Below are 17,439 nucleotides of genomic sequence, written 5' to 3'. Positions count from 1 at the left end.
CGAATGGGACTCCCCTAAGGTTGCTACATAAAAAGCCGAAGCCTATTTCCTATTAGCCATTTCCTCATGTACGACATGGAAAATAGAGACGGACTTTTCACTGGCCCAACTTTTTCCTTTTTAAGTGAAGGACCCTAGACCGACATTAGAGATAACAACTTTTGTTCTCAGCGGTCCTTGAGAAGTGATGCAAAAAGTCACTTACATTTGAAGGAAAACGTGCTTGTGATCTGTTCTCAGGTCCTCGTCTCTCAAGCTGAGACCATTACAATTGGAACCTGCAAAAATCCACAATAATTTTCCAGTATCTTTTGTATTTAAAATCTTGGTGGATGCCTAAGCATCTTACAGCTAGTGATGCGTCAGCCAAGTCCATAACTGAGCTACAACAGTTGACCCTTGATTGTGTCCACACACCATACTGAGGTATCTATGATTTGGGAAGAAGTAGGGAAGTAAAAGGCCAGGTCTGGTACTAGGCTACCTGTGTTCAAACCCCATCTCCATCGCCTTGCAGCCCTGGGACACGGAGTTCGTTCCTTTACGCCTCAATCTCATTCTCCTCATTTTAAAACGAGGTCCTATCATTCCATAAAGTTGCACGTAACGTAAAAAGAGCAATCCGACCTCGGGAGCCCCCCTCACAGCCGGTCGCGGCGGCGCCTAAGCGACGGCGGCCCCGGAGTGGGGGGAGCCTGTTTCCAGCCGGACCGCGTCCCCGGGCGCTCCCGAGCGCCGCGCCTGCGCACTCCGCCCGTCGCCGCGCCGGTCCTGCGGACGTGCGCTCGCTGCCTCCGCGGCGCCCGGGCCCGGGATGTGCGGCCGCCCGGTCGGTGCCAGCTCCAGGTGCGTGCGGAGGACTCGCCGGACCCGTGCGTGAGGCGGCGCGACCCCCGCCAAGGGCCGGGCCTGCCTCGCTCCCTCCCAGGTGCCCGGGGACCCGGAGCGGGGGCGCCACGACCTCAGCCCCTTTCCTTCGCCACTTCCCCGCCTCCCGACGGCCCCTAGGGAGCGGCAGGCGAGGTGTGGGCCGGCGGCGCAGGAAGGATGCTTTCCCCTCGCCGCGGCCCGGGTCGCATACGGCGTTTCCCTCCCCTCTGGCCGCCGCCGGAGCCGTTTTCGCCCTTGCGCTTCCTTTCCTGGGGTGGGATTTTGCGATCTCTGGACTCGGCTCGACCCTAGGTGCTTATGGGTTGCGGGCGGTGAGGGCGACGGCCGGATGTCAGGGTCCCCGTCCCCTGCAGCGGCCCTGGGACGAGATGAGGGTGCAGGGCCCCGAGCGTGGGCCGGGGAAGCGGGGCAGAGGCAGCCACCACGAGGGAAAGGCTGGGGCAAGCGTCGCCAGAGATGATCCCCCGGCTGCAAGTGGTCCAAGTTTCCCCCCGGTCTCTCCTCTCTTGTTGGTTTGCTTTTGTGATATCCGCAGTTTGCTTTTGTGCTGTTAGTAAGAAACCACCAGGCGTTCAGCCGTGAAGCGTCATTGGAATTTTTTTCTAAGATTTTATTTACTTATTTATTCATGAGAGACACAAGCAGAGGGAGAAGCAGGCTCCTTGCGAGAAGCCGGAGCGGGGCTGGATCCCGGGGTCACGGGGTCACGCCCAGAGCCGATGGGAGGCGCTCGACCGCTGGGCCTCCCAGGCGCCCCCAGATCATTTTTTAGTCTTCCAACAGAGTGCATCCGGCAGTTGTCAGAATGATCTTCAGGTTGAACCAGGGAGATTTGCTATTTTACTTTTTATTTTCGGTATAGCAGAGTAAAGTACACAGTGTTGGCTTTGTTTTTTGTTTTCGGTTTTTTTTTTTTTTCCAATATTTCCAGCAACAACAACAAAAAATCAGTTGAGAGCATAGAGAATCAGTTGAAGTGGGATTTGGAGCGCTCTCAAATTAACGTGCACCCTGTAGAAGTATATATGGGACTGCACTTGGAGCGCTGGGGATCCCGCGCTATCGCTTATAAATAGCAGATGAGATCACTTGTTGCCACAATACAGGGCTCCCAGTAAGTGCTTTCACACCCGCTCTGAAGGCAAGTGACAGTAGTATCCAGTCTTAGTGTTAGTGGTAGTTGATCAGCCGTAGACACTTTTTGGCACAGAAACTATACATAGTCAATTCCTGTTATAATCAGAGAAGGTTGTAGTGTGGGTTCTACTCTGGGATATTTTTTCAGAAGTATTCGGTAGAAACTATTAAAGAGAAGGAGAAATATATAGTAGGAATTGAGGAGGTCAGCTTCAGGCCAAAATTCTTTGTGTGATCTTCCAGGCCTGACAGTAGACAATTGGCTGGCTTTGGCTGGCCAGCCCTATTGGGGGGGGGGGGGGGGGGGGGGACTGCCCTCCCCACACCAGACTGGTGCATGGCCAGTGCATTGGAGTTTCAGAGGGAGTTGCAGTCAAGAACTCACCCCTTCCCTCCTGCTACCCATGCTCATACTAGAGTGCACTGGTGGCTCAGTTACCTCCATGCAGATGTTCTTGACTGGGGTCCTTCCCAGGCCTCACTGTCTCCACCAACACCTCGGTTACTTTTCTCCATTTTAACTCCAGACCTTTCCACTTCTAGCGCTTCCTTCCTCGTGCTCTGGCCCACAGGTCCATAAAGAGGCAAAAGCCTTTTGTTCCAAGCTCCTCTGCAGGGAGATGCTTGTGTGCATGGCATCCATCTGATCCTTTCCTAGTGTAGTTCTGCTTAATGGATGCTGGAGAACCAGTATTTGTTTTGCCTCATGCTTGCACTGTGGCAGTAAGTGAATAAAGGTGTATTATTTTCATTTTGGCTCTTTGTCCTAATTGACCACCTCAATACCTGATAGCTTGAAAGGAATGAAGTGAATTGCCGAGTTCTCGGCAATTTGATGGATTCATGACTTAACCCTCATAACTGTTCCTGTGTTAGCATGTTCAGGGATTTGGAGGTTGTTCACCAGTAATTTCTCTAACTCAGTGTAGTGAAAATGCATATTAATAGCACCAACAGTTGGCTGCTGCTAACCTGTATATCTGGGTTATATGTATATTTTATAAATTAATATAATTGCTTGCAGTCAGATTTGTTTATTTTACATAGACTGTGTGGCATATCCATTTTGTTGTAATTACATTTTTTGGTAAATATTTTGGGGTTACATGGGCCAACTGAAGAAAATTAGATATTGTTGCTGTCCTTAGTAATCCTGCCTCATCCTATGGGCCCCAACTTTATCTAATGGGTCACTTGATTACTTTGCATAAAGTGATTGATTCATTGTGGGTTCCTCTGTCTAGTGTTGTGTGAAGAGGTATACCAGGAATAGCTTTCACAAACATTCTTACTGCTTTCTACAGAAGTTTCACAAAACAGTATTCATCTTTACTATATGTAATGCAATCTGATATTTTCTACTTTTTATTAAACAAAACTGATCATAACCCACTAAGTTGATTTCACAATGCATTAATGATAGCAACATGCAGTTATGTTTTTTTTAGACTCTGAAAAGTACTGTGATAAAGCAACTAGTAGTAGAAGATATTTATTGAATAAATGAATGCTTTTGTTTCTGATTCACATTGCTGAAGAGAACCACAGTGGGTGTGATTGTGTGTTTAAGGTGTCTTCTGGAAAAGACAGTAAATAGCATATATGGGGAAGCCTGGGTGGCTCAGTGGTTTGGCACTGCCTTCCACCCAGGGTGTGATCCTAGAGACCTGGGATCGAGTCCTGCATTGGGCTCCCTGCATGGTGCCTGCTTCTTCTCCCTCCACCTGTGTCTCTGCCTCCCTCCCTCTCTGTGTCTCTCATGAATAGATAAATAAAATCTTTTTTAAAAAAATAGCATATATGTTGGATGTTCGCCAGATTAGCTGACAAAAGAACACTGAGTTTCTAGTAGATTTATCAACTTTCTGATCTCAAATAGAAGATAAAGACATTAGAATCAGAGCTACAGCAGCTTTTCTTTTTTTAATCTCTGACTCCTTTATTTAAGGTAGATGCAATAGTAGAAGGAGGATGAGAAGAAAATTGGTTTCCCTGATAAAAGAGAAGATAGGGTATACAGTTTTTATAAAAATACTTAGTAAACTTTTGCATGTATCCTACATAGTTATATTAAGGAAAGCATGTTTATATTAACTCCAGGACCAAAACAATGCTTCTATTATATTGTCTGAACCACACTTAACTCTCAGTTACTCAGCCATCGATAAGTATATAAGTAGCCAGTTAGCCTCATTGCCTTTGTACTGTCTTTTAGGAATTCCACAACAAAATGCAAAGAAGAAATACAAAGAACTATAAGTTTAGTTAGTATGTTTATTTCTTAGTTAGAAACCCTAAAAAATTGTATTATGTAGATAAAGTTACATAATCTGATTAATGTTGAGCAAAGTAGTATCTTCCATTTGTAATCACTTCACAGTTGTCCAACACATTCAGATGCATTATTTCCATTGATTCTCACAAAAATTGATGTGGTAGGCAGGCCAGGGGGCATTTTCTCCATTTTAGAGATGAATATGATGGGGTTTATCCGCCCCCCACACACTGAAATCATTCGGTAGCAAATCGGGACTAGAACCCAGATTATCTGGGGAATTTTCTCCCAGTTGTCCAAGGTTGTCTTTGCTGGTCCAAAGAAGTAATTAGAAGTAAATACTGGTAATGATGTGGCTAAGAAATCCAACCTTGGTAAATAAAACATTCCCTTCTCAGATCATACCCATGGTATGCTATAATTAAATGCAAATACATCTTATTTTTAGTTTTATATTTCAATTTTTGCACTCCTTACCTTTCTGGCTTAATTTTTTTTTTTTTTTGAGTCTTGCTTAATTTTTAAAAAATGACAAAAACGGACACCTGGGTAGCTTAGTAGGTTGAGTGTCCATCTTGATTTCAGCTCAGGTCATGACATCAGAGTCATGAGATGGAGCCCCACATCTGGCTCTGTGCTGTGGTTGGAGCCTGCTAAGATTTTCTTCCTCTCCTCCTGACCCACCTCACCCGACTCACACACAGGCAATCTCTCTCTCTCTCTCTCTCTCTCTCTCTCTTGCTCTTAAAAATAAATAAATAAATAATGACAAAGCAACTAAATATTGAAAATGCTACATAATAAAGAAATAGGAAAATTGGAATTAAAAGGTCTAATGTTAAGAAATTCAACTCCGTCCCCTTTTGATTTATTATCTCAATTAATTAGAAATATAGCTTGAAGTTACATAGGTTTTTAGAGATTTATTTTTTTAAGTAAGTTCTATACCCAATATGGGGCTTGAACTCATGACTCTGAGATCAAGAGTCATATACTTTACTGACTGAGCCAGCCAGGCATCCCTAGAGATTTCTTTTAAAGACTCATCATTTCTATGTGTGAGGTTAGTTTTATGATTTTAAAGTATTCATCTAAAATGGTTATTACCTTACTTTTAAACATAGAAAATGTCCAGCTTCCTCTATACCCTTAATATCTTTAGCCAAAGGAGAACTTAAATTATTTCTTTTCATATGAATAAGTACTTTTTAAATTAATACATTTTTATTTTTAATTTTTAGACATCTGTGGAGTTTAAGAACATGGAGTTCATCAGAGTATATCACTGAAGAATATGATGGCTGAAAACAATTTAAAAATGCTAAAGATTCAACAGTGTGTAGTAGCCAACAAACTACCTAGAAACAGGCCATATATTTGCAATATTTGCTTCAAGCACTTTGAAACACCATCAAAATTAGCTAGGCATTATCTCATTCATACTGGTCAAAAGCCATTTGAATGTGATGTATGTCATAAAACCTTTAGGCAACTGGTTCATCTGGAGAGACATCAACTAACTCATAATCTACCTTTTAAATGTAGCATTTGTCAACGCCACTTTAAAAATCTGAAGACGTTTGTGAAGCACCAACAACTTCACAATGAAACCTACCAGAATGATGTTAAACAGGTCAGAAGATTGTTGGAGGCCAAGCAAGAAAAACCAGTATATGGGATGTATCATACTTTTACCACACAGGAAAGATGGGCATTACACCCATGCTCTAAGTCTGATCCTACATACAGCCCTACAAAGAAAAGAAAGAATATTCACGCATGTACAATCTGTGGCAAGATGTTTCCATCACAATCAAAACTTGATAGGCATGCACTAATTCATACTGGTCAGAGGCCGTTTAAGTGTGTCTTGTGCAGTAAATCTTTCCGGCAGTCAACTCATTTAAAAATTCATCAACTCACACATTCAGAAGAAAGACCTTTCCAATGTTGTTTTTGTCAAAAAGGATTTAAGATTCAAAGCAAACTTCTGAAGCATAAACAAATCCATACCAGGAATAAGACCTTTCAGACTCTTTCATTAAAGGTAAAGAGTCCAGAATCATGCCCCCTGCCTAATAAATTAAGTGCAAAGCAGGATAGTTTTGAAAATGGTTATATAGGTGAATCTGAGGAGAATAATCAACTTGATGTCCACTCTATTTATATCGTCCCTTTTCAGTGTCCAGAGTGTGAAGAGTGTTTTGAATCAGAGCAAATTCTCAATGGACATAAGTGTTTTCCTGCCAGAGGTGGCAAAATTCCAAGCAGGCTCAAAAGAAGCTGCAACTATAAAACCATTGTGAAAAAAATCTTGGCTAAACTTAAACGTGCTGGGGGTAAGAAATTAGATAATTTTCGATCTGAGAAAAAAGTATTTAAAAACAATTTCTTGAAAAATTGTGATTTTATTACTGGTGAGCTTAGCCCTGAACAAACTCAGAGAACATTTATGGGTTCTCTTAGCAAACATGGAACATATAAGACAGTTGGCAATAAAAAGAAGAAAACGTTGACTTTGCCATTTTCTTGGCAAAAGCACTTCCAGAACCAAAATATAGGTAAAAACTTGAAAGGTATCCTTACAACAGAAAACAAGTTACCTATAGATAATTCAGTGAGTAATAAAGATGTATCTATCTATGGTTCATCAGGTGAGGAATTCTTTGGTAACTGTGAAGTGCTTCAGTGTGGTTTTTCAGTCCCAAGTGAAAATCTACATACTGGACATAAGATGTGTCCTTGTGACAAATGTGAGAAAGTATTTCCTTCTATATCCAAACTACAAAGACACTATTTAATTCATACTGGACAGAGGCCTTTTGGCTGTAATGTTTGTGGGAAATCTTTTAGACAGTCAGCTCATTTAAAAAGACACAAATTAACTCATATTGATAAGATTCCTTATAGAAGATCTCTTTGCCAAGAATTTGAAAATTTGAACCAACTTCTCATTCATCCGGGTGATAATGTTAACTATAATGCTTCCCAACAATGCCAGACTCTTGGACTCCAAAAATATGAGGTCTCAGAGTCAGATCAAATAACAGAAATAAAAGTTAAGGTAGAATCAGAGGATTTCATTCTCAGTACCCCCTACAGGAACAGGCAGCCTTACCTCTCTAGTGCACTTCTGCAATCTGAGCAGAGCCAACATAGCCATTGTTGCAGTTATTCAGGGCGTGTGGAGAGGAATGATGGCCTTCTTTACCAATGCAGCGTTTGTTCCAAAAGTTTTCGGTCTCCATCTAAACTGGAAAGACACTATCTAATTCATGCAGGGCAGAAGCCATTTGAATGTTCAGTTTGTGGGAAAACATTCAGACAGGCTCCTCACTGGAAGAGACATCAACTTACTCACTTTAAGGAATGACCAACCACAAGAGAAAGCAGTTCTCAAATTCTGTTGTGTAACTGACAGAACCAGTAACGCATTTGTGGTGTCTCTGGTAATTTTGTTCCTAAAGCCTCTATCGTTTAAAATGTATTTTTATGTAAAGGCCTTTCTTAGGTTGAGTGATTTCATAGGCAGTTGCTTGTGCTGCAAGTAAGAGCTAAGATACATAGAAAATTAATACAATGTTTTTGGAATAGCCAAATTAATTTTTAGGGGGAAGAACATGGTTTGATGCCATACAGTAAGCATTTATTTTATTTTAATATATACTTTGTATTGAAAATGTAAATCCATGATGTGGTACAATAACTCAGTTCATTCATTTTTTAAAAGAAATTATTCCTTAACATTTGCCATCTCCTTTTAAATATACTCAAAGGAGTGAGAGGTAAAAATTGGGTTTTGGCTGCAGCAAATAGCTCCACTACATTTTCTTTATTTTATGTTTCACATGAAAGCATAATTTTGTACACCTATGGCTCAGATTCCATTGCAAGATTTTTTCTTTTAAGTTTAAAAACTATAAAGGCAGTAAAAATGAAAATGGATGAGGACGTCAGCATTATTTTCATTGGTCTTTTGCAAGCTATTTATTCTTAGGACTCTGGTAGCTTCACCTTCATTTCCACAGGGGATTAGAATTGTATTTTTTTTACCCAGCCTGTTGTCTTTCCCAAAGGATCTGAAAGTAGGAAAGAGACTAGGATGCACTTGTATACCTTTACCATATTTACTTATCAGGAGTATTGTCCAAGTGCCATAATCTTTTTGATGATATGTATGCTGTATTATCTTTTCAGAGGAATAAATGCAATTCATCTACTAAATGATTGACAATAGTAGTTGTAAACTTAAAACTCACTTGCATAGAACTGCATCTTCCAAGACTTCTATTTTACTTTAGTAAAACTTTGTTTTAATGCATCTTGGAATTGAGTAGTCCTATGACTTAACTAAATCTATTCTGTTAAGTTTGATCAAATGGCAATGACTAGGTCTAGTTCTAGTTTTTAATTCTATGTTTATTGCAAGACTCTAATGCTAAAGAATGTTACTCTGATCCTTAGCAAATTGTTATTTTGATTAGTAAGGTAATTATTCCCATAAAGGAATAAAATGCCTATGGAATCGAGGATATCATTCCTCTAAACAGTACTGTCATGATTGGGAAATATTAAATCTTAAGTTATGAAAGACGTAATCACAAACTGTCCTTCGTATTTGCCATGTTTTAATAAAGTCTTTAAGAACGACATTTCTCAGTAATTAACCATTATCTTTTAAGAGAAGAACAGGTGGGTGTTGGTCCTGGTATACTTCAATAATAGTGACAAGCCTTCTGTTGAGAATGGATAAACATTCTTTGCATTTTAAGCTCTTCATCATACTCTTAAGAGTTGTCTTTGTATAGGAGGAGGGAAGAGGAGAGGTTGGTATCTTTTTTTTCAACTGCATTTTGAGAAACTCGAGTTTAATATACAGAGATAAAAGGTAAAGGTACAGATAAAATGCCCAATGATGTATAAAGGTGCAGGAGAATCATATGATCTAAAAAATAATTTCTCTTAGGTTTCCTCCAGATACGTTCTTCCATTGCAAGCAAGATGATGGTTTACAGAATTTGCTTTACACCACAAACTTTTCAAAAACATCCCTATTACATAAAAGCAAGGGATAATTCAAATTTTCCAAGAATATAGGTTCAAAGGGTTTTTTGTTTGAAATTATGTATTTTGGGATTTTCCAAAGCTATTTATATATTTTATTTGAGGTAAATGTCTCATTTAGTCCTTTCCCAACCCAAACAGGGAGAGTCCTAACAGTGTTGTGCTTGTATGATATTAGATTTTATTTGCTTAAGTGGTACTACTATACTTTTTTTGGCCCATGCCTTTTTAAGCTGTTTCATATTGAAAGTTGGAATACTGTAAAAATTTTGTCAAAGATGTATTGTAGTGCTATTTGAAGTACCTATAACAAAATTCTTATTTACCTTTATCACTGCAAGCTTCTTGTGGAAACTTCTTAGGAATAAAAATAAACTGTATACATCCATGATTAAGAAAAATAAAACATTAGGTGTTAAATGATGATTTGCTGCATGCTAGAACTGTTTGTATTGTTGAATCAATTACTTTGGTTTCCTGAAAAAATAAACTTTATAAATATCTTTAAAGAGATTCATTAAAATTTTTTGTTTGGATGATTCCAGGGCTGTAGCATGATATCTACTGAAGTAGTTTCATTGGCTAAGTTAATGGAATTATTGTTTCTTGGTTTGTACTGCAGTAGAGCCAACAATTTTAGAACAAAATGTGTGTGTTGAAGGAAAGTAGATGGTGGTTAAGAGTCTTGAAGAATTTAAACTTCAGAATATTTTAAAAATAAACTTTCAAGATACACTTCGGCTTTTTTTTTTTTTTTTTTTGGAAAATCACATAATATTGGAACAAGGTACTGATTGCCAACCACTTTCCTGGGCCCACTCCAATCCACCTCCACTGAATTTCCTGATATGGATATTTAATCATCTCCTTATTTCTTACTTATTTTTTACTTCTTATTATATTTCTTTACTAGCTTCTTATCACCTACAAAAGGATGTTAACTGCATCACGTTACATAATCTACCTGCTTACCCATTTATCTCCTCCAGATTTGTACTAAAGAAATACAGAATTAGTTCCTCCCATGCATATTCTTGTTATTCTTCTTGTCTCCCATCTTGGCTACCCACTATTATTTTAAATTAGATACAGACTTTCACACTGTTCAAAGAAATTTAGTTGAGCCAGATTTGATTCGGTTTTCCATGATAATGGGAAAAAACTAAAGTGTTTAAAACACTTGCAGAAAACTTTATTTTTAAATGATTTACTTATTTTTTATTTATTTTTTTAATGTAATCTTTTCCCAATGCGGGGCTTGAACTCACAACCCTGAGATCAAGAGTCACATGTTCTACGACTGAGCCAGCCAGGAGTCCCCCAAAACATTTCAATGTACATGTTATAGAAGATAACCAATCAGAACTATAGTTTTAAGACATAGCAACAATCTTTGTAGTCTGAGTAACATACAGAAACTTTTTGTTAGAAGTAACATTTTCAAGGACTGTTTGTTGTTGTTTGCTTATTTTTTACTAATCTCTACACTGAAGGTGGGGGCTTAAACTCATGGCTCTGAGATCAAGAGTCCAGGCTCTACCTACTGAGCCAGCCAGGTGCCCCAAGGACGGATGATACAGAATATCTGCTTTTTAGAAGCAGGGAAAGAACATTAAATTTCTATCTTGAGCTTTCTATTGCTGGTTTGAAGGGCTTAAATTTCAGGGCAAACTGCTGGAGTTCTATTAGCAGTAAGACAAATTAGTTTGAACTTTTTTTTTTTTTTTTTTTAACGATTTTATCTATTTACGCATGAGGCAGAGAGAGAGGCAGAGGGAGAAGCAGGCTCCCGGTGAGAAGCCTGATGTAGGGCTTGATCCCCACACCCGAGCCAAAAGCAGACAGATGCTCAACCACCGAGCCACCCAGGTGCCCCAAGTTTGAACTTAAATACTGTTTACTCTGCAAGCCTTTCTGATTTACCCAAACACTCCATCCCCTGTGCTCTCACTGTTTTTTCTGCATAACTCGATTGTCACTGTTGATCAGTGGTTTTCAAACTTTAGCGTGCACTGGAATCCTGTAAAGGGTTTGTTCAAAGCATACACAGCTAAGCCACATCTCAGTTTCTCTCATGTCTGGTGGTGGGCCCAAGAATTTGCATTTATGCAGGTTAACTGTTAGTGCTGTATTGAAATTGCACTTTGAGAAACAATAAGCAAAACTACATGCTTCTGGAAAGCGAAGGAATGCATCCTTTTATGTTCTATGTTTTAAATAGGGATAGGGATACAGGCCAAGTTTGAAGCTGTGTTTGGAAAGAAGAGAGGATAGGCAATAAAACATTTCCACTGCACCTAGCATAAAAAGAGATAGCAGTTGGGACAAACAACTTGAGCTTTACCGGTTATTCGGGTTACTGTTTTGTTTTGTTTTTTTTTTTTTTTTGTCTTTTATGTTGAAAATGCATTTTACACCTACTTTCTCCATTGCCTCTTCACTCAACTAATCTGTCACCCGCTTTTTACCTGGTAGCCCTTTTTTCCCTAGTATGGCAATAGGGATGGATTGCAAATAGCATGGGGAAAATTTTAAGGGCGTTGAATATGCTTATCCGGATTTTGGTGATGGTTTCACAGATGTATGACTGAAAACGTATCAAATTTTACACTCCAAAATACGTGCATGCAGTTCATCGTATGTCAACTTATACCTCCATGAGTCTGTTAAAAAACAGTTAAAGCCGAGCCCCGCATACTCACAGCGTATGTTTTTATCAACACTGCTTTTTTTTAGGTTCGAGAGAACCGCCAAGTGTCCCCGCCCCGCCCCGCCCCGCCCCGCCCCCGACAGCACCTGCCGGCCGCGTCCTTGAGACCCGGTCCCGACGGCCGGGTGCGTTCTCCGAGCTGCCCGCTAGGGGGCGCGCGCGTAGGCGGCGGCAGCCCCCGCGGTCCGTCGCTCAGCCCCAGCGCCCGCGCAAACTTCCGGTCCTGCTCCGCTCCGCTTCCGGGAGACGCGCGGGCTGCTGTGCGCGCCCCTCCGAGCCTGCGGAGACCGAGGCGCAGGGCGGGCCGGGCCGGCGGGCTCCTGCTGCGCGGAATTGGGCTCACCGCCGCCCCGGGCGGGCCTTTCCTCCCCACCATGGCGGCCCCTGCTCAGCCCAAGAAAATCGTGGCCCCGACGGTGTCCCAGATCAACGCGGAGTTCGTGACCCAGGTGCGCGCGGGCGAGTGTGGCGTGTGTGAAAGGGCCGCCGAGACCCCCGAGGCCTGGGGGCGAGGCTCTCCCTGGGGTGGGCGCTCCCGGGAGGCGTTCGTGCGTCCGTCCGTCCGTCCGTCCGTCGGCTCACGGGCCTTGACGGAGCATCTGCTCCGTGTCGGCGGCTGCAGGGGGCGCCGCGGAGACGCGTGAAAGAGGCCGCCCTGCCCTAAAGGGCGCGGGTTCCGCGGAGGAGAGACGCACGCAAAGAAGGCTCCTAAGCGAGCTCTTGTGTGTCGGACTCTGTCGCGGAAGCGGCGGGTTCGCAGAAAGAAACGGACCCCAGCCTGAGACTGGCAAGGCTTCGTAGCGGGGACGGGGGCTGCCAGACCGGGGACGAGAGCTTGCCTTGGCCGTGGAGCAGCCCAGGCCTCTGAGGGGGGCGACGGGAGTCTGGCAAGGCCCCGCTCCGGGCGGGCGCATCCGTGAAGCCCGCAGCCGTGGTGCCCGAGGGCCTTGGCCCACACCCGGTGACGGCGTTGCGCGGGGCGGCGCGGGCGGCCGGGAACAGGGAAGCCCAGCCCTTGGCCCCCACAGCGGGCGGGTGTCGGCCGAGTGCGGCTGCTCCCCGCAGAAGCTGTTACCCCATCTTCTTTCCTCTCTGGCCTCTGCCTCCCATTTGCCCAGGCAGAAGCCTCAGGGCCGTTTAGAGCCCTCCCTTCCCTTCCCTTCCTCAACCACTCCGTGTTTGCCTCTGAACGTCTTTTAAACGTATCTGCTTCTGTGTATACTACGCGTGCTACCCGTGTTGACCGCCTGGACCTAGGCATCCTGACCTGTCTGGTGGTCTTTCCTCTTGCTCTTCTCCTCCCCGTTCTTCATATTGCTGCCAGTGACTTCACACAGATGCAATTCTGACCGTATCAGTTACCTTAACATCTTTATGAAGAGTTCTAATTTGTCTTGGGATAATGACCAGGATCCTTTGAAGTATTATGTGACCTGGCCTGTGCTCGTATCCAGTTTCCTCCCTCCCTCTAACTCTCCTTTAGCCGTACCGAACACATTTATATAAATCTGCCGTGCGGTCTTTCACCCCTTGGTCTTTCATCGTTGTTCAGAATCCTCATTTCCCCCCACTTTCCTTTATACGGTTAATTCATTGTCACCCATCTATGACATCACTTTGAAGAAGCTTTCCTGACAACTCCCTTTTCTTACATACCGGTGTTTTTGTGGTTAAAGCTGTTTATCAGTTTCCTTCACCTAAAGAGCTTACATTTTAGAGATGAGTCCGACAAGTTAACAGTTTCAAACAGGGATCAGTGCTATCAGAAAAATGAGATGGGGTGTGTGAAAGGCAGTCAGGAAAGTCCTCTCTGACGTGACATTTGATCGAAGACCTGAATGCAAAAAAGCAGGCAGTTTTGGGGAAAGTAGGGAAACAATCCAGGGAAGAGCAAGTGCAAATGCTTTATGGTATGAATACAAAGGCCAGGATTAGAGACAAAAGAAGAGGGAGAATGGTAGGAGATGAGTATGTACAATGAGGTCTTACAATTTTAGAGGCAGAGATAAGTTTGGATTTCATTCTCAATCAGTAGATTTTAATTGCGATCCAGGGAATGATATTCTAGAAGGAATCCTCTGACTAATCTATGGAAACTGGGTGGGAGTGCGAGAGCAGTAGTAGGGTTACCAGTGACTCCAGGTATGAGATGATGGTGGCCTCTACTCTTAGAGTAGACTGATAGATTTTGAAGCTACAGGCAGCAGGACTTGCTGATTGATTGTGGAAGTTTGGAGGAAAAGACAAATAGGGCATATCTTGAACAGCTAGGTGAATGGTTTGGACATTGAGAAAGGAAAGGAGAGGGTTTAGTGGGGAGTATCAAGAGTTCTGTTCGGGCCTTGTTACATGTGAGATGCCCAGTAGACATTCAGTTGAAAATATTGAGAAGGCAGTAGAATATGTGAGTCTGGAGTACCTGAGCAGGTTCTGGGCTTGCATGTAAGTTTGACAATTCAGTTTTTTTTTTTTTTTTTTTTTAATGCTACTGTATTTGGTGTCCTTTTTGTCTTTCAATAAAATTTATTTTGAACAGTCTATGCTCTCTTAGCTATAGTAAATGGGAAATGGAGAGAGTTTCTGTTTTACATGAGGCCGAAGAGTGTGGGGGAGGGCAGTATAATCCTGGAGGTAGTAGTGTGTGAGAGGTCATAGGTTAGACCCCATGGAGAAGCTAGATCAGATATTTAAAATAAGCAATTTGGATCAGAAAATAGGATTTGCATATTTGATTAGAAGATCCTAAATCCATGAAAACAGATCAGATTCAGTTCTCTTAATGGTATGAGGTAAGTAAAAGATATCTTGTTAGTGTGTGGAATGAGGAAATGAGGATACCATAGGATAGTTTGGAGAGTGATTGATAGTTTGAGAAGGTATGACATAAGTGAACTGTTACTGTTTTGGAGAGACTTCCTCGGGGCCAGTGTCTTCACTGCTTGGGAGGCCCTATGAGTGTACTTACCGTGATAGGTAGTTAGCTATAGAAGCAAAGGCAGGAGGCTCATCTCGTTCCGCTTAGGTGGACAGGAAGGGTGATAAGCAATCAAATGATGAATAATACAGGAAGATAAGACTATAATAGAGTTCTTTATGAAATGAAGAAGAGGAAGAAACGGTTATCACCATCAGGGAGGATTGAGGAAAGCCTCAGAAAAGGAAACATTTCAGATTGTTCTTTATTTGTTCATTTGTCCATGCATACATCCATACCTCAATCCGTTGGCTATTATTTGAGTTCCTACAGTATACTAGACACTGTGCAGGTATACTTTTTTATAAATATGTTGAGTATCTCAGCTTACCAGAGTTTTTCTGTTTTTCAAGAGATTGCAGTTTAGTTTCTCTAAAAAAAATATTAGTACGTATTAATAAGACTGTTTTTTGATATTATATAATATACATACCCATCTAAATACCTGGAAATATCGTATATATGTGTTTAAAATTCACGATTTCCGGGTGAAATCTAATCTGCTAAAGTATACAAGCTTTTATGCTATGTAATAAGCTGCTTATCGATTACAACTTTTTAGCATTTGTTATGCGTGTCTGGGTATCTCCGAATCATTTAAAGGTTACTGTTTTACAAATAAAAATTCTGGGGCAGCCCAGGTAGCTCAGCAGTTTAGCGCCGCCTTCAGCCCAGGGCCTGATCCTGGGGTCCTGGGATTGAGTCCCACATCAGGCTTCCTGCATGAGCCTGCCTCTCCCTCTGCCTGTGTCTCTGCCATTCTCTCTCTCTCTCTCTTTCTCTCTCTCTCCCCCTGTGTCTCTCATGAATAAATAAATAAAATCTTTAAAAAATATATTGCTGGAGAAATAAAATATTCATTTGGGAAAAACTAAAATAAAAATCCATTCTAGGTGAATTTTAGAACTAAATATAAAATAAGGGCAGCCCGGGGGGCTGAATGGTTTAGTGCTGCCTTCGGCCCAGGGCATGATCCTGGAGACCTGGGAATGAGTCCCACGTCAGGCTCCCTGCATGGAGCCTGCTTCTCCCTCTGCCTGTGTCTCTGCCCCTCTCTCTCTCTCTCTCTCTCTCTCTCTCTCTCCCTCTCTCCCTCTCTCCCTCTCTCCCTCTCTCCCTCCCTCTCTCTTTTCTCTGTCTCTCATTAATAAATAAATAGAATCTTAAAAAAAACTCCTGAAGATTTAGAATCTGTTTAATACTGGCTCAGTTCTTCAACTACTTTTAATCTTGGGCAACTCACTTAATCCTTAGATTCTAGGTGTTCTTTCTAGGAGGTTCCTGGGTTTCCTTATCTCTATGCTGAGGATGTTTGACTCTGGTTATTAACTAGGTCCTACTGTTTCTCTTGGGGTGGTTAGAAAAGTATGTTTTGTTTTTGTAAATTACAGTGGTAGGATGCAGTGCACAGGGCATTACTGGCACTTGGTGGGTTGGGGCCAAGGATGCTGATTGGCCTGCATGCCCATGTAGTCCCCTTAGAAGATGGAATTACTCGTCCTCCCAATGCCTCTAGTAATAAGCTATATGACCTCAGTCTTCTAGCTCGACAATGGTATAAACCTGTGACTTACTGTTTATTCTATTTACTTTTGTAGTTAGCATGTAAATACTGGGCTCCTCATATCAAGAAAAAATCACCTTTTGATATAAAGGTAAGTATTTTTGGTTCGCAACATTCTTCTTAAATAGGTATGTTCTTATTTATCTCATTTTTAAGGGCTAATTCAACAAAAACATTCCGTGATATTTTTTTAAGTTAAAATTGCAGTTTTCTAATTATCAGACTGACAATTATTCATGTTAGAAAATTTGGAAAATACAGAAGTTACACATTAGAAAATAAAAATCACTATCCAGAGATAACCTCTATTATCATTTTATTGTGTTAAGTTTTTAAAAAGTTGTAAATATAATTTAACTCTTTTCCTGTTATAGATTTTTGGATTGTTTTAAATTTATTATTATTATAATGACTAATGATCATCTTTGTAAATATACAAAAATTTCTATACCATTTCTTGACAGTTCATTTACAATAGAATCTATTTTTTTTTTTTTAATTTTTAGATTGATGGGTTGAGATAAAGATTTGTAAGAATGATGGAAGAAGTGGGAGTTGTTTTGGATAGAGGATTAGATGACCAAAGACCAGTAGTATTTCAGTGATGGAATGGACTTATGATTCAGTTGGAGCAATTTAGGATAAATGAAAACAAAAATTCCTAAATGTAGGATTAATTCTCATTGAAATAGATTCTTAAAAAGAAATCTTTAAATAAAATAGAAATGACATGGGCAGCCTGGATGGCTCAGCGGTTTAGCACCGCCTTCAGCCCAGGGCCTAATCCTGGAGACCCAGCATCAAGTCCCACGTCAGGCTCCCTG

General features: G+C 41.6%; 2 protein-coding genes and 1 long non-coding RNA gene across 15 annotated transcripts in view; 2 read left to right on the top strand and 1 right to left on the bottom strand.

Moving 5' to 3' along the window:
• LOC140622850 (uncharacterized) overlaps positions 1 to 13,683 on the bottom strand; it is an 82,673-nt gene extending 68,990 nt beyond the window's left edge. For 2 of the 10 annotated variants that reach the window (XR_012022521.1, XR_012022522.1), the window contains exons 1-2: positions 13,345 to 13,670; positions 206 to 278 (exon numbers count right to left, since the gene is read on the bottom strand). This is a non-coding gene — a long non-coding RNA (uncharacterized lncRNA). Of the gene's footprint in view, positions 1 to 205; positions 279 to 484; positions 684 to 13,344 lie in introns of those variants that run through there. The other 8 variants (XR_012022523.1, XR_012022520.1, XR_012022519.1 and 5 more) reach the window with 8 other exon arrangements.
• Positions 741 to 10,102, top strand: ZNF770 (zinc finger protein 770). 3 transcript variants are annotated; one of them, XM_072808898.1, is made up of 2 exons: positions 741 to 846; positions 5,545 to 10,102. In XM_072808898.1, the coding sequence occupies exon 2, from the start codon at positions 5,598 to 5,600 to the stop codon at positions 7,674 to 7,676; it is 2,079 nt and encodes a 692-aa protein (XP_072664999.1). In that variant the 5' UTR covers positions 741 to 846; positions 5,545 to 5,597; the 3' UTR covers positions 7,677 to 10,102. The 3 variants fall into 3 exon arrangements, with proteins under 3 accessions (XP_072664999.1, XP_072665000.1, XP_072665001.1); XM_072808899.1 differs by having other exon boundaries at positions 793 to 928; XM_072808900.1 differs by lacking the exon at positions 741 to 846 and adding an exon at positions 1,047 to 1,182.
• Positions 12,302 to 17,439, top strand: part of AQR (aquarius intron-binding spliceosomal factor) — a 99,405-nt gene continuing 94,267 nt past the window's right edge. Inside the window, exons 1-2 of one of the 2 annotated variants that reach the window (XM_072808615.1) lie at positions 12,302 to 12,526; positions 16,650 to 16,706. In XM_072808615.1, the coding sequence (XP_072664716.1) occupies positions 12,452 to 12,526; positions 16,650 to 16,706 (132 nt within the window). In that variant the 5' untranslated portion in view covers positions 12,302 to 12,451. Of the gene's footprint in view, positions 12,527 to 16,649; positions 16,707 to 17,439 lie in introns of those variants that run through there. The other variant, XM_072808616.1, reaches the window with a different exon arrangement.

This window comes from Canis lupus, chromosome 32 (genome assembly GCF_048164855.1).
Source record: "Canis lupus baileyi chromosome 32, mCanLup2.hap1, whole genome shotgun sequence".
NCBI classification, from domain to species: domain Eukaryota; kingdom Metazoa; phylum Chordata; class Mammalia; order Carnivora; family Canidae; genus Canis; species Canis lupus.
The sequence above is the reverse complement of the archived record's forward strand: the minus strand, read 5'-3'. Positions and strand labels throughout refer to the sequence as shown.

What these genes read in the sequence shown, in the direction of transcription:
- ZNF770 (XM_072808898.1), top strand. Translation starts at nt 5,598, where the DNA reads ATGATGGCTGAAAACAATTTAAAAATGCTAAAGATTCAACAGTGTGTA.